A 15,165-nucleotide genomic window follows, 5' to 3' on the forward strand; every position below is an offset into this window, starting at 1 on the left:
CTCTTTGATGGGTGAGTGCTCTAGTGGCACTTTGTCAAACTTCAGTTTTTTGCCCCATTTCCATGTTGGCTTCATGTTTTGTTTTGTTTTGCTTTGTTGTTTTTGGGGGGGGGCAGAAGTTACCTTTTGCACTTTTCCCCAACCAAATGTACCCATTTTACATGTTAATAGTCATATTACAATACTTTTTACAGTACTGCAGCATGACCAGATCTTAATGAAAGCATTCACGCTGACAGGATGTTTTTCTATTTAGGTACAGAGGCCAAGTTAATGTTATTAGTAACACCTGAGTAAAAATGGCTTCTGTGACGCCCTGTGTAAAGTTTCGGTTAAGACACTTTTACTTGCTGCTTGTACAGAAAATAAATCAATCCGCCAGCAGCCAGGACACAGTAGTTTACTTGGCTCTTCTTCCGACATGTTTTTGTGTGTTAATACCTGTCTCAAGAGTTAAGACGGAAAGCTTTCATTAAATCTTCCCTCCGGCACAAACTCGACCATATTCAGACAGGTTGACATTTATAAGTTTATGCACTTTATCCGCCTGCTTCACCCCGAACCGCTGCTAGCACGCACACACTTGAGTTGATGACGTCAGTCGCTCGTGGTCTGGTTTATGGAAACATCATAAGCAAACACGCCCGACATGAACTATGTTTCGTGTCTGTTTTAATCGTTATGTCCCGTAGAGGCACGAAACACTTGGGGGGGGGGGGGTTATAAATAGTAAATAAACACGATGAGCGAATAACCCTGCGTAACCATGGCAACTGTGTTTGTTGCCATTAGAGTGCAAAGACACGACCTGTAGGGCTTTTTAGCTGTTATTTTAGCTAACAAATAGTCGGAAAAAACACGTTAATTTAATTGAAAACGACTTTGTAAAAGCTTGTAGCTGTTACATAATGGACTCAAATTCGTTGTATTATTCTTTGGAGCTCGTTGCTGGTAGTGGACATATTTTAACCCTCGAGCAAAGAACCGCCCTGGAGTCTTCCTTAGTGCTCCTGAAGAAAAACTACAAGTTCAGTCGAGTGTTGTTTTGGGGTAAAATATTAGGAATTAATGGGGTTTATTTTATTGCTCAGGGGAGAGGAGAAGATGAGATGAAAGACAAAAAGAACCTGTATAGGTAAGACATCCGCTTCAAGTGTCTTTTTTATTTTATTTTTAATTTTAGCCACTGTACATTTATTTATTAAGATCGTGAGATATACCATTGGGCTGCTATTTTGTGGTGGTAACTCCAGCTTGAACTGCATGGACTGGTTCCTACTTCCCCCTGCCTCAGACGCTATGATAGAGGAAGTGTCCAAAGCTACAAAGGGTCGCTTCATGGGAGACCCGTCATTTGTGTATGAACATCAAGAGATCCACAGGCAAGGAAAGGGAAATGAGCCTGTAAATGAGAAGGCAGTGGTAAGTGTGATCAGTGCTGTTTAGTAAGACAGTGAATTGAATTACAGGATGAAGTGTTTTCCTGTTCCATTCAGTGTTACTGCAGTGTTCGATGATGCAATGAATTCAAACAAGAATCTACATGCAACCAAACTGAACACAATGTAAAAAAAACAAGACAAATGTTTGATTTTGTTTTCTTCTTCTTTTTCTGGCTTATATTGGTTACAGATAACAGTAACTGAGGAAAAAAGACTGGCAGTGTCCGTTCATCAGATCGATGCAGAAGTGTCTGTGGTGCCTCGTGGTGCCTTCATCAAGAGTCCACGTGGTCTTGTCCAGCTCAACCGCAGCTTCTGTGGTAAATATGTATATACTGTGGGGGAAATAACAATTTGATCCCCTTGCTTCACTTCACTTACAAAGAAATGAACAGTCTCTTAATGATCTGAAGGCAGTTGGGAGGACCACGGTCATCAAGAACAGCATTGGTAACGCACTGTAATGGATTGAAACCTTGCAGCACCCATAATGTTCCCCTAGTCAAGAAGGCACATGAAAGGCTTGTCTTAAGTTTGCCAGCCAACAAACTTTTGGCTACTAAAACAAGTGCATTGTTTCTGTTATTCCTTTTCATGTTACCTTTGGGCCAACATGATGGTGAACGTTGATGTCATACAAAATGACATGTTATTGCATTTATCAACAACAAATACAGTATTTTGTTGTATCTTTTGTAAAACATGGGCAAGATTGTGTGATTTTTTTTTCTTCAGGTCTGTCTGAGGCAGAAGCAAGGAAGCTTGACAATTTCCTTCACTTCAGACAATCAAAAAATAAGAAGAAATCTGCCCTGGACATGGGTGATTGGAACCCAGCAATGGACTATCTGGATGCACTCAGTGATGACATTCCGAAAGGTGACACTACAGAGCTTAATCTGTCCTGAACACACAGTCACATTTTTTTCATTGCATAAATTCAACAGTGCAGGTCCTAAGATTTGTTTTTAACAAGTATTTCATTTTCTGCTAATTGCTCTTATTTTATAACTGATCTCAGCAGAATTGGGCGGTGATTTGACGTTAACATGTGTTCCATTTGCTGTGCTACATTACAAGGGGTGATTTTCACAGAAAACGCTTGTGGTGATTCAGCTGTTTGAAAACCATAAGGGTCTTCTTCCAAGTGGAAACAAATTGCATAATTTTACCAGTAAAACGGTGGTTCAAGTGAGGCTACCAATAAACACAAACCTCTAAAACCGTCTGACATTAACATACCAGCCACATGGGAAGGATTTTTGGGAATATATGCTTAGAAGAATTTCCCTGTGTCTACTTACCCAGAGTTTATATGCTTTGGTCTGACACTCAGGCTTTTTGGATTTGGAATATCTGGGCTTTGAGTACAGGATTTGGTGCACATTAATTTGATTTTGGCCTTCTACCATAAACAATTCCTGAGGGGAGAGAGGAAAATGAGAACCAGGAGAGAAACCAGTAAAATAGGACCACCAACCAAACTGATGTTGCATGATTAATGGAATTTTCTCACATTTGGATGGGAGTCAAACTCAAACTATAATATCATCTACGGACTACTACCATCTATCATTATGTGGCAATGTAGCAGAAAGCATGACATGATAATCCTGGCTGCACATTATTGGGGAAAAAAACTATCACACATAGCAGGAAAACATCAACAGTGAACACTGTGCAAAGAATAATGTGAAAGCAGACATGCAAAGTCATGTCTGCGAGGTTAGCGACTGGATATGCTCCAGACCAGAGTGAATGTAAAGAGTGAGTGTCTGGATTTAACAGGGTGTGTGAGGGAGAGAGAGAAAAAAAGGTTTAGCACCCTTAACCAAACATGCAGCAGATGTCTGACAGAGAGCTTCCACATGTGTACAAGTCGGTGTGTGTTCTTTGTGTTGATGCGGATGTCAGCTGCATCATGTCTAAAGCAGACAGCACACAGCTGTTTCAGTGCCACGCTCACTGCAGCGGATTGCATGTTCCTGCCTGAAAGGATAAAGAGTTAACATTTCTTAACGGGACACTAGGGGAAAAACAGGATCATGTATCTCCACCAAAAGACAGGTGCTTTCCTCTGAGACCCAAAGCTGGGCTCTCCCCCTTTTCCTTAACCATCCCTCAAACCGCTTCCAGCTCCTGATTTAAGTTTGTTTCGCCTTCTGCTACGCACATTACATACTGTTGACGTGGGTTTTTTTACTTTTAGTTGCATCATATTTTGAAATCAAATCCAGAAACAGGAAAATTGCAACTTTTTTTTTTTTTTTAAATATTGGCCTTTAAACTCTTTTATGTAATCACGTTTTCATAGTAGCAGGTCCAATTAAATCATTGTTTTAATTCCCTAGGTTCTTGGCGTTCATGGTCACACCCCGAACATACTTGGCAAACGGGTTAGACTATAGACATTAAAAGCACAAAAGCGTGATTCATTGGTGTATCCTCTGGCTGAATAGTGTAAGATTTCCAAAGATTAGTGTTTAGCCTTTATTTCAGCTCAGCTTCACGGTTCTGTTGGAGAACATAATTTAGCAGCGTCCTGCTTTTCCTATTAACTGTTTACAAGTCTTGTGTGTTTGTGTCTAGGATCTTGGAGTCTTCAGTTTGAGTTCGCAAGAAAAGTGTGCGTGCTTCGCAGTCTGCTGTGGTTCGGCCTGACCTTCTACCACGTGCCAATGACACCACAGCATGGATACATCTATATAGGTGACGGGACCAAGAATTTGGACCTTCCTTTCATGCTATAAAAGCTTTTTTTCAAGCTGCATACTCTCAGTAATTCACAAAACCAAAATCTGCTAAGATCTTGTTGTATTATAAAACAAATAAAACTAGGTTGGTACACTCAGTTTAGTGTCTACAGACTTTTTGTTGTGTTTACTTCCAATTCACAAAGGCCGTGCCTACACAGTAAACACATGTTGAGAGGCAGAGTAAACACACATATTTTATTTTCACATCTGTGTTGCATTGAGTATACACAGTCACCATACCACCTACTTTGAAACTGTAACACTGATCAGGTTGTTGCTTGCATTAAGTTGTCAGCAGGTTTCCTTCAAGAGTTTCTTTTTTTTTTTTTTTTTTTGAAAAGCAACAGCCAGAATAGATGGTGTCGGGTGGGTCTGAGTGTGATTCATTAAAAGAGTGACTCAGCTTAATAAACAAAAGTTAGAATAAACACAGATGGATGAAGCTTTTAGGAATTGTTTCCTCCCTTCTCAGAACCGTATGACAACGGTCAAGGTTAGCAGTCAGGGATCTGGTGGTTTCATCCCTGAATAAATGGGTCCACCCACTTTCCTCCAGTTGTACCAATCTTTCAGGCTTTTGGTCCTTCAGTGTTTTATGTACAAGGGCTTGACACCATAACGCACATTGTTCTTTAGTATTGGGTGGCCAACAGGCATACGCTTCTTACACCACTTCAGTCCAGTTTTATAGATGGGTTTCACTGAGTCAATGGACCAGCGAGTCAGGTATCTGTACAACAAACAGAGGTGCAGGGGAATTATTAACAGCACTGCGCTGGATACAAATGCTGAAAAAAAAGCATATGCAGACATAGATACATGCGTCACCTGTTAAGTTTGGGCTTGGGTCTCTTTGGGACATGGTCTTCTGGAAGTTTGGGTTTATGGTCAGGAAGCAGACCTTGAACACACAAAATAACAAGATGCATTTATTAACTTAAATTTCTCAGTACTTGTATTAAAAAAAAATAAATACTGTTACAAACTCTCAAAAGACAGTTATAAAAGACAATGTACTGATGACACATTAAGATTTACTTCTCACTGTCATTACAGTCACCAAATTACTGCTCAGTTTTCATTTAATGTAATGTTACAGCTGACAGTGTTTATCGTCTGCGTAGTAGATGATAAACACGTGAAGCAGACAAATTCAGGTTGTTCTAAAATGAATAAAAGACTTGAGGAACAAGCAAGAACAAGTTTACAACCCTACTATCATGTCTTGGTCCAGGTTGCACAATTATTTGCCTTTAGGCAGTGTCAAATTCAAACCTTTCATAACAAGCTGTGATGCTTTGTAAAATGAAGGTATAAACAGAACTCAAAAGTTAAAATTATTTGTGCTTGATTTTGAAAAGTACAAAGAAAATGCAGTGTACTGCCAAAAGTATTCGCTTGTTTGCTTTTACACGCATATGAACTCAAGGATATCTCATTCTTAATCCATAGGCGTTAATATGACGTCAGCCTAACCTTTGCGGCTATAACAGCTTCAAATCTTCTCGGAAGGCTTTCCACAAGGTTTAAGAGCGTTTATGGGAATTTTTGGGCATTTCTTCCAGAAGCACATTTGTGAGGTCAAACACTGATGTTTCACGACCAGGCCTGACTCACAGTCTCCACTCTAATCCCAAAGGTGTTCTGTCGGGTGAGGTGACTCTGCGCAGGCCAGTCAAGTTCTTCCACACTAAACTCACTCATCCATTTCTTTTTGGACCTTGCTTTGTACACTGGTGAGTAGTCATGTTGGACCAGAAGGGGTCAAACCCAAACTGATCCCACAAAGAAAGAAAGAAAGTGTACTTTATTGATCCCCGTGGGGAAATTCCTCTCTGCATTTAACCCATTCACTCAGTGAAGCAGTGGGCAGCAATTGGGCGCCCGGGGAGCAGTGTGTAGGGATGGTACCTTGCTCAGGGGTACCTCAGGGTAGCTGTTCAGGGGAATCGAACCCCCGACCTTCCGATCACGGGGCCACCACTCCACCTACTGAGCTATCCCTGCCCCGTTGGGGAGTGAAATTGTCCAAAATGTCTTGGGATGCTGAAACATCAAGAGTTTCTCTCACTGGAACTAAGGGTGCAAGCCCAACTCCTAAAAAAAAAAAACCAACTCCCACACCATAATCCTCCCTCCACCAAACTTTACACTTGGCACAATGCAGTCACACAAGTACTGGTTTCATGACAAACACCAAACCCAGACTCATCCATCGGATTGCCAGACAGCATGGTGATTTAAGGCTTGGATGCAGCTGCTCGGCCATGAAAACGCACTCCATGAACCTCTCTACACACTGTTCTTGAGCTTATCTGAAGGCCACATGAAGCTTGGAGGTCTGTAGTGAGTACTCTGCAGAAAGTTGATTTGACCTCAGTGCAGTAAGTGCCTTAGCATCCCATAACCCCACTCTAATTTTACATGGCCTATCAGTTCATATCTGATTTTCTGTCGTTCCAAATCACTTCTACTTTATTGTAATAATACTAACTGTGAAATATTTAGCAGAGAGGAAATTTCATGACCAGACTTGTTTTTAAAACAACTCATCCACCTGAATACTGGAGTTAAGGACACAGTTGCATTTGTTGACACAGGCAGCTAGAGCCATTCAGTGTCTGCTAGGCTCTCCCTCCAATAACAGGACTCACTGAACTGCATCTCTCTGCCGTCTTTTAATGGAATTACCAACAAATATTATATAGTAATGCATGTTGCTAGTATTCATCCATATAAGATAACTGATAGCCCTGAAAAATAGTGGGTTGTATCACAATGACTATATCAATGTTTTATATTAAAACAGGAAAAATGTTGGAAGGGTCCAACAGGTGGAATTTCTCACTCATTAGGAATTCATTAGATTCATTAGCAACAAGTCAGCATGATGACTGGGTATTAACAAAATGCACATAAATCTTTAGCAGAAAGACTTAGAGGGGTTTCAAAATTGTGTACTCAGGTGAAATCTCTCAAAGCAAGAGAAAAAGCCAAGAATTAACTATGCTGTGATCTTCTGACCCCTCGTGCGTGTTTAATGCAGCAGAAATACTCTGACAGGCTCAGGAAAAGTATGAAAATCATGATCAGTGTACAGTTTGTTCCCTTACCGTGCTTAAAAAACGACTGACTGCCAAACACTAAATTCTTTTGTTTCTTGTGACCTGTTTTGCAAGTGCTGCATTACTGCACCAACATTATAATCAATTCATTCCTGTCTGGCCTCTTAAAATGTCTATATATAACTGCTATGTTACATTTGTTACAATTTGCTGCCCTCTTGGCTACATCTGTTTTGAAAAAGACCATTTTTATTGTCAAACATTTTTACCTTGCTAAATAAAGGACACATAAAAGTCACTCCGCTGAACCCAAGCTAATTAAAAATAGACTCAGACAAAGTGGCTATTAACCTTTGTATTTATTTTATCTGAGTAAACTAAATAACCCACTTGCAGGTGGAAAGAAAGTACAAGGAGGCTTCATGATATATGACACGTGTCTAGAGCTGTGGAGGTGCTACTGATGGGTAACTTAAAAACTTAAAGCGCAACAGCAGGACTTCCACTGACCTGCTCTGTGAGCCATCTGTACACAAATGGCAATCTTGCGATGCTCTTCTGGACAGAGACCAGTGACTCTCCTGGGCAACATCCCTCCATCTGACCTGATGAACTGACTGAGCAACAAGACATCCTGGGAAGGGAAAATACAAAAAAGAAAGAGAAAATCAGGCTAATACAGTAATATTAATAATAATGTCACTAATAACAGTGAAAGTATTTACTGTGTAGTTGTATTTGTTCTGCAGATTCCATCTGTAGATTGGACACTTGGCTGTGGGATTTGGAGGCTGTGCTCCGACTGGAACTTCCAGAATTTGTCCTTCAATCTAACATAAAAATAAGAGATATGACAGTTACTTTATCAGAATCAAAGCATTTTTATTATACTAATAGCATTTGCTATTTATTTACAAGTGCGGAATAATACTCCTCAACTCCAACATGGTCTCTCACTGCTGGTTACAGAGTTTATTACGTATTTATATTAGGCCTTATTAAAATACATCAAAATGTTTTGTGTAATTATCCAAAACAATGATGATTCAAAAAAAAGTTTTGCAATTATTTAACTTCACAACAATAAAATTTTGAATGGTTCTGAGCTTTACTTACATTTGTTGTTTTACCATCTTGCTTCTCCACCACTGCAACAGACATTATGAAACATCAGACTTTACATTAAATTTTAATTTGGCAGTTGAATTTCACTAATTCATGTATTAAATGTTGTTTTATTCCAAAGTAGGATGCTCTGAGGCTGGAGCCCAGCAGTCATGGGGTGAGAGGTCCTAGTACACCCTGGACAGTCTGTCGCAGGGCTAACACCAAGATACAGACCACCAATCACAATCATTGTGAGGTGACAGTGCCAACTACTGCATAGTGGAAACAAAAGTGGTTTCCACACTGACATTGTAATTGACAATAAAAATCCTAGATTCAAGTTTTACTAGTCTGTAATTGTAGATATAAACAGTGCTTTTTCATTTTAGTCAACAATCAATATTACTCGTTCAACTACTAACTCCAAAACTATCAACAGAATTGATCTTTCAAACTATTTTCATTAACTGTTAAAGCTATTCCTGTAGCTTTAACACATCTGGTTAAAGCTACAGAAATCTGCATTTCTTGATTCTAATGTGAGAACAGATGACTACAACTTCTTACAATGCAATATTAAAATCTTTACATTACTAGTTTCAAAGTAATATTTTACTCTGTTTGATCCGTCTTGGGTCTACCAAATTCAAACTAGATATCTATAATTTCCTTTAATTCCGAAAATGAAAGAAGTTCATTCATTTTAACTATCATAAAGTTAGTTGTTAAAGATGAACAACTAATCTTTATATTAATGCATATTATATAATATTTATGCACGTGCTGAATTGTTGAGATTGTTTTGATGAATGTAGTACCTGTATTAGAATATGCTGTTAGGCTTGTTTTTGATTTTGGTAAAATGTGGATTTTTCAACGCAATCTTACTGACATTTTTAAATTATTTTAATGGGTTCTATAACTTTGTTAGAAAGCTGAAAAAAGAAGCTCCTTAAAGGTTTCAGAAGTTCTTGCAGTACATAAGGCATAAGCCTCAGGAAAGTTAACTGAAAAGTCAACACCTTCAGACGCTGCCGACTGACGTTTCACGCAGATGTGGTCGTCATCATTTAACTAATGTATTGTCTCTTTATTGGAAAACACAACAGGAGAATAGCGTGTCCTATAAGTGATAGGAAATGAAAAACATGCGGTGTATTTAGCAAAACATGCTAGTTATCCCACCGACAGGCTAAAGCTGTAACGTTTGCACACATGTCTCACCTTGACGAATCCCCCTTTTCTGGATAGTTAAAGAAGTAAGCTGAGGAACACTTATCGTCCTTAAAGAACTCAAGTTGGTGCCTCTGGATTCAAGTTTTAAGCCCGCAAATGAGGTCCAGAGAGACCTGAACACACTGCGGGCTGCCATGTTTAATTCTTGACTTTCTCCTTCGTTCCTTCCTGTCTTCTTCTTCTTCTTCTTCTCCTACATTTTAATGGCGGTTCCTTCCTGTCTGTTATTCTCGCGAGAATAAAAGAGCGACACCGATGGCGAAAACCGCTTATTACATCTAAGAGGGACAAAAAAAAAGGGGGGGGGGGGGGGGAATCCCACAGGTTACACAACTACAGAAATATCATTGTACATTTTTGTTCCCATGTTCGTGTATGACATTTGTTTGTTTTAGTTGTTTTAATAACTGACTTTAAAAAAGCTTTATATGTTGTTACTTTTGGATAACCTTGTTATTTTTTTAATAAGCGACTTTTATAAAAAAGCTTTATATCCAAAAGTAAATAAATTTTCAAGTCCAATGAGATTAATTCCTAGATTTATGAACCTTCATGAAATGTAAGCCTATAGCCTCAAAGGATGACAAAACGCAATCTGAGATTGAAATCTAACTAATAGATTAACCCACAAACAACACAGCAGCAGAATATCAGGCAAAATTAAACACAAGAGAAAAATCAATAAAGACATGCCACGCTGATATGTATGCAATTTATCTAATACACAGGAGAAAACCAGCAAAACGGGGCAGCGTGCTTCAGAGATTTTTTTTTAAACCCAGAGAGAGATCTAGTATAACAGTACAAGTCAATTGCCTTCAAGGAAGATTTAAACTCAATGTCCTAGAGGAAGGACAAATAACGCCTAGTCTAAACCACAGCATGTGTTTTTGGATCCTCTCAATGCTTTTATCCTTTTGATGTTGTTTTTTAGATTTTAGAGATAGGGTCATCTCTATCCAAGCCGTACTCATCAGATGTAGAAGTATGAGAGACACCAACACAAGTATTGTACAGAACATGCCAAACATTTTGAGCAGAAAGCAAAAGATACAGGTAGACTCTTTGGGGACAGATAAAGAGGAAGATAAAGTATCTGATGTTTGATAACGTTAGCATCTGAACACTATGCCATTGTCCACTTTCTTTCTTTCTTTCTTTCTTTCTTTCTTTCTTTCTTTCTTTCTTTCTTTCTTTCTTTCTTTCTTTCTTTCTTTCTTTGCTGTTTTCTAAGCATTTAGACTCTCTGCTCTAGGCTTTATCTGTTTAAAAAAACCTTGACCTTGATGAAACCCTTAACTGCTCCTACATCATGAGATAAGTTAAAAAAAAAACTTTCCTCAGGGTAAGTTCTAGCTTTCAAGCCAAGCTAGTAATAAGTGTTACATAAAAAAAAATCTGCTGCTTAAATGCACGTTTTCTCTAATAAAATGGGTTTTTTTTTTATTATTATCATTATTATTTAATTATTGGTTTTTCTTAGAGAGGTCAAAATAACCCAACAAATGGCCTGTATTTGTATAGCGCTTAGTCCCAAAGGACCCCAAAGCACATTACACTACATTCAGTCATCCACCCATTCACACACTGGCGATGGCAAACTAAGTTGTAGCCACAGCTGCCCTGGGGCGCACTGACAGAGGCGAGGCTGCCGGACACTGGCGTCACTAGGCCCTCTGACCACCACCAGTAGGCAACGGGTGAAGTGTCTTGCCCAAGGACACAACGACCGAGACTGTCCGAGCCGGGGCTCAAACCGGCAAACCTTCCAATTACAAGACGAACTGCCAACTCTTGAGCCACGATCACCCCGTAATGACAAACTACACTAGCTAGAGTGGCTAATGAGGTACTTTTGGTATTAGTTCTGACCACTAGAAGTCAAGTCCTTGGTTGAACAATTCAAGCATATGTCGCCTTTCTGATAACTCAGAAGAACGATGTTGAGTGTGCAAATTTAAAAAAAGCAAAGAACAACTGGTGAAAGGTACACTACCAGTCAAAAGTTTGAACACACCTCATTTAATGTTTTTTTTTTTATTATTATTATTTTTACTACTTCCTATGTTATAGGTACATACTGAAGACATCAAATATATGAAGCAAGATACACTCAACAAAAATATAAACGCAACACCTTTGTTACTGCTCCCATTCCCCATGGGATGGACGTAGAGACCTAAAATTCATTCCAGATACACAATATAACCATCCCTCCCAAACAGTGGTCACAAATCAGTCCAAATGTGTGGTAGTGGGCACATCTGCTATATTGAGATAATCCATCCCACCTCACAGGTGTGCCACATCAGGATGCTGATCTGACATCATGAGTAGTGCACAGGTGTACCTCAGACTGCCCACAACAAAAGGCCACCCTGGAATGTGCAGTTTTTTGCGCTATTGGGGGTCTGGGGACCCAGAACCGGTCAGTATCTGGTGTGACCACCATTTGCCTCATGCAGTGCAACACATCGTCGCATGGAGTCTATCAGATTGTCAATTGTGGCCTGTGGAATGTTGGTCCACTCCACTTCAATGGCTGTGCGAGGTTGTTGGATATTCGTGGGAACTGGTACACGCTGTCGTATACGCCGGTCAAGCACATCCCGAACATGCTCAATGGGTGACATGTCCGGTGAGTATGCTGGCCATGCAAGAACTGGGACATTCTCAGCTGCCATCTGCCCTGAACAATGTGAACCATGATTCATCCGTGAAGCGCACACCTCTCCAACGTGCCAGACGCCATCGAATGTGAGCATTTGCCCACACAAGTCTGTTACGAAGACGAGCTGGAGTCAGGTCAAGACCCAGATGAGGACGACGGGCATGCAGTTGAGCGTCCCTGAGACGGTTTCTGACAGTTTGTGCAGAAATTGTTTGGTTGTGCAAACCAATTGTTCCAGCAGCTGTCTGGGTGGCTGGTCTCAGACGATCTTGGAGGTGAACCTGCTGGATGTGGAGGTCCTGGGCTGGTGTGGTTACACGAGGTCTGCGGTTGTGAGGCCGGTTGGATGTGCTGCCATATTCTCTGAAACGCTTGTGGAGACGGCTTATGGTTGAGAAATGAACATTCAATGCACGGGCGACAGATCTGGTTGACATTCCTGCTGTCAGCATGCCAATTGCACGCTCCCTCATTGCTTGTGGCATCTGTGGCATTTTGGTGTGAGACAAAACTGCACATTCCAGGGTGGCCTTTTGTTGTGGGCAGTCTGAGGTACACCTGTGCACTACTCATGATGTCAGATCAGCATCCTGATGTGGCACACCTGTGAGGTGGGATGGATTATCTCAATATAGCAGATGTGCCCACTACCACACATTTGGACTGATTTGTGACCACTGTTTGGGAGGGATGGTTATATTGTGTATCTGGAATGAATTTTAGGTCTCTACGTCCATCCCATGGGGAATGGGAGCAGTAACAAAGGTGTTGCGTTTATATTTTTGTTGAGTGTATATGGAATAATGTAGCAAAGAAAAAAATGCTAAATAACTCTAAATATATCTTATATTTTAGATTTTAGATTAGATATTTTAGATTCCTCAAAGTAGCCATGCTTTTGCCTGACGAGTCCAAATTTGAGATCTTTGGTTCCACCTGTCGTGTTTTTGTGTATTGCAGAAAAGGTAAATGGATCATCTCTACATGCATGGTTCCCACCATGAAGCATGGAGGAGGAGGTGTGATGGTGCGGGTGCTTTGCTGGTGACACTGTTGGGAATTTATTCAAAATTGAAGGCACACTGAACCAGCATGGCTACCATAGCCACTGCAGCGACACACCATCCCACCCATCTGGTTTGCAACTAAATGCAAACCATATGGGTTATTTTTCAATAGGACAATGAGCCCGAACGCACCTCCAGGCTGTGTAAGGGCTATTTGACCAAGAAGGGGAGTGATGATGTGCTGAGCCAGATGGCCTGGCCAACTGGTCACCTGACCTACACCCAGACGAGATGGTGACTGTTGGCAAACCATTTCAGGTGACGACCTCATGGAGCTCATGGAAAGAATGCTAAGAGTGTGCAAAGCAGTAATCAAAGCCAATGATGGCTATTTTAAAGAATCTAAAATATAAAACATGTTTTGACTTATTTCACACTTTTTTGTATACTACATAATTCTGTATTCCGTAATTCCTTCACTGAGAATCTACAATGTAAATAGTCATGAAAACAAAGCAAACACATTGAATGAGAAGGTGTGTCCAAACATTTGACTGGAAGTGTAAGTGACAGTGAAAGTGTGAGTGTAAGTGTGCGTGTTGGCTTTATTGTGCACTGTGTGTAACTTTTGTCTGACTCATGTGATTTGTGAACTTAAGGTACCAATTCTAAACTTAATTAAATCAGGTGTTACAATTTGACATTATATAATCAAGTTGTTCCAACAGCTCTCTTTTTTCAGTGCATTACTTTTTATGGTCACTTCTGCCAAGGCTGGTGAAGCTGCTCCAACTTCCAGACTTGGAAATCTGAGGGGGCATTCGAGTCATTCTGACTGGGAACTTGGAAATTTTGATGTCTGACTTCATGTGAAGTGCATTAACAGGCTCCTGCCATGATCAGCAAATGCCAAGCCTGGCACTTCCACAGTCTTGCAATACCTCATCCTGTTTTGGTCAGTAACTCTTGTTCTTGGATTAACCAGCACCAAACTATTCTTGAGTCAGCCGAGACTAAATCTGCATCAGTAAGTAAGCCAAGCCACTATTCCCACTGAGTTTGTAATTGCCTCTCGCCACCACAAATGAGTCCTCATTCTGACCTATCATGAATCAGAAGTGACTGTCTAATTCAGCCAAAAAAGTCAGCCAATGTCTCATTGCCCCTTGAGTAGGTCATCTTTGATGTACCTTGGTCAGAGACGACTAATGTCTCACATTCTGAGTTGGGCTACAGTTCCTGTGCCTCAGACTTGGCTGACCTGCCAAATATTCCCCAGAGGTGTCCACCTCCGTCGACCCTGCATCCTGTATCTGAATCAGTTTTCCAATCTCTACACCCCTAAGTCTGCCTGTTGTCATCAACCCCATGCCAAGGACAGATCCTGAGGAGCAGGTCTGCTCTGTCTGCAAGGCACTATAGGGTGGCTGGTTTCCAGCCTTCTGCTTATTTAGCATTCTGCCCTGACCTCCAGTTGTCTCCCCTCTGACAACTTTCCTTCCAACTGCTTGCTTTGCCCTCAGAGGGTCTCTGCCTTATGAGGGTTTTTGATTCCTATCCAGCCTCTAGAAGTTTTCTGTCCCCACCACCCTCCACTTGCCTTGGTCCTGAAGGGTCTACACTGTCACTGATTCACTGCCAATTTGGAACATCCTTCGGGCCATCCTTCATATGATCCACCAAGACTTTGGACTCCTTACATGGGACATCTTAGAGTTCTCCCTTAGGGGCACTATCTTGGTTTTGAGTTTTTCTATTATTTATTTTGAAAGATCACTCTTCTTATGTATCAGTTTTCTTCCTTCCTTTCTTTATTTGTGTGTTGTTTTGTTCTTGTTGCCTTCTCTAGCCTCATTCCAGTGTTGCTATTCAAGACATTTA

At 40.6% G+C, this 15,165-nt stretch overlaps 2 protein-coding genes across 2 annotated transcripts; one reads left to right on the top strand and one right to left on the bottom strand.

Annotated features, from left to right (window-relative positions):
- The first annotated feature begins 605 nt into the window (after positions 1 to 605).
- On the top strand, positions 606 to 4,293 carry rsph9 (radial spoke head component 9). The gene is made up of 5 exons (XM_026143000.1): positions 606 to 1,135; positions 1,254 to 1,422; positions 1,633 to 1,762; positions 2,178 to 2,321; positions 4,032 to 4,293. The coding sequence occupies exons 1-5, from the start codon at positions 909 to 911 to the stop codon at positions 4,190 to 4,192; spliced, it is 831 nt and encodes a 276-aa protein (XP_025998785.1). The 5' UTR covers positions 606 to 908; the 3' UTR covers positions 4,193 to 4,293.
- Positions 4,294 to 4,379: 86 nt separating this feature from the next.
- On the bottom strand, positions 4,380 to 9,823 carry mrps18a (mitochondrial ribosomal protein S18A). Its single transcript, XM_026143001.1, has 6 exons — positions 9,595 to 9,823; positions 8,380 to 8,411; positions 7,989 to 8,093; positions 7,774 to 7,897; positions 5,027 to 5,099; positions 4,380 to 4,928 (listed from the first exon to the last, which is right to left on the bottom strand). The coding sequence occupies exons 1-6, from the start codon at positions 9,740 to 9,742 to the stop codon at positions 4,784 to 4,786; spliced, it is 627 nt and encodes a 208-aa protein (XP_025998786.1). The 5' UTR covers positions 9,743 to 9,823; the 3' UTR covers positions 4,380 to 4,783.
- Between the last annotated feature and the right edge of the window lie 5,342 nt (positions 9,824 to 15,165).

Source organism: Astatotilapia calliptera, chromosome 15, assembly GCF_900246225.1.
Source record: "Astatotilapia calliptera chromosome 15, fAstCal1.2, whole genome shotgun sequence".
Classification (NCBI taxonomy): domain Eukaryota; kingdom Metazoa; phylum Chordata; class Actinopteri; order Cichliformes; family Cichlidae; genus Astatotilapia; species Astatotilapia calliptera.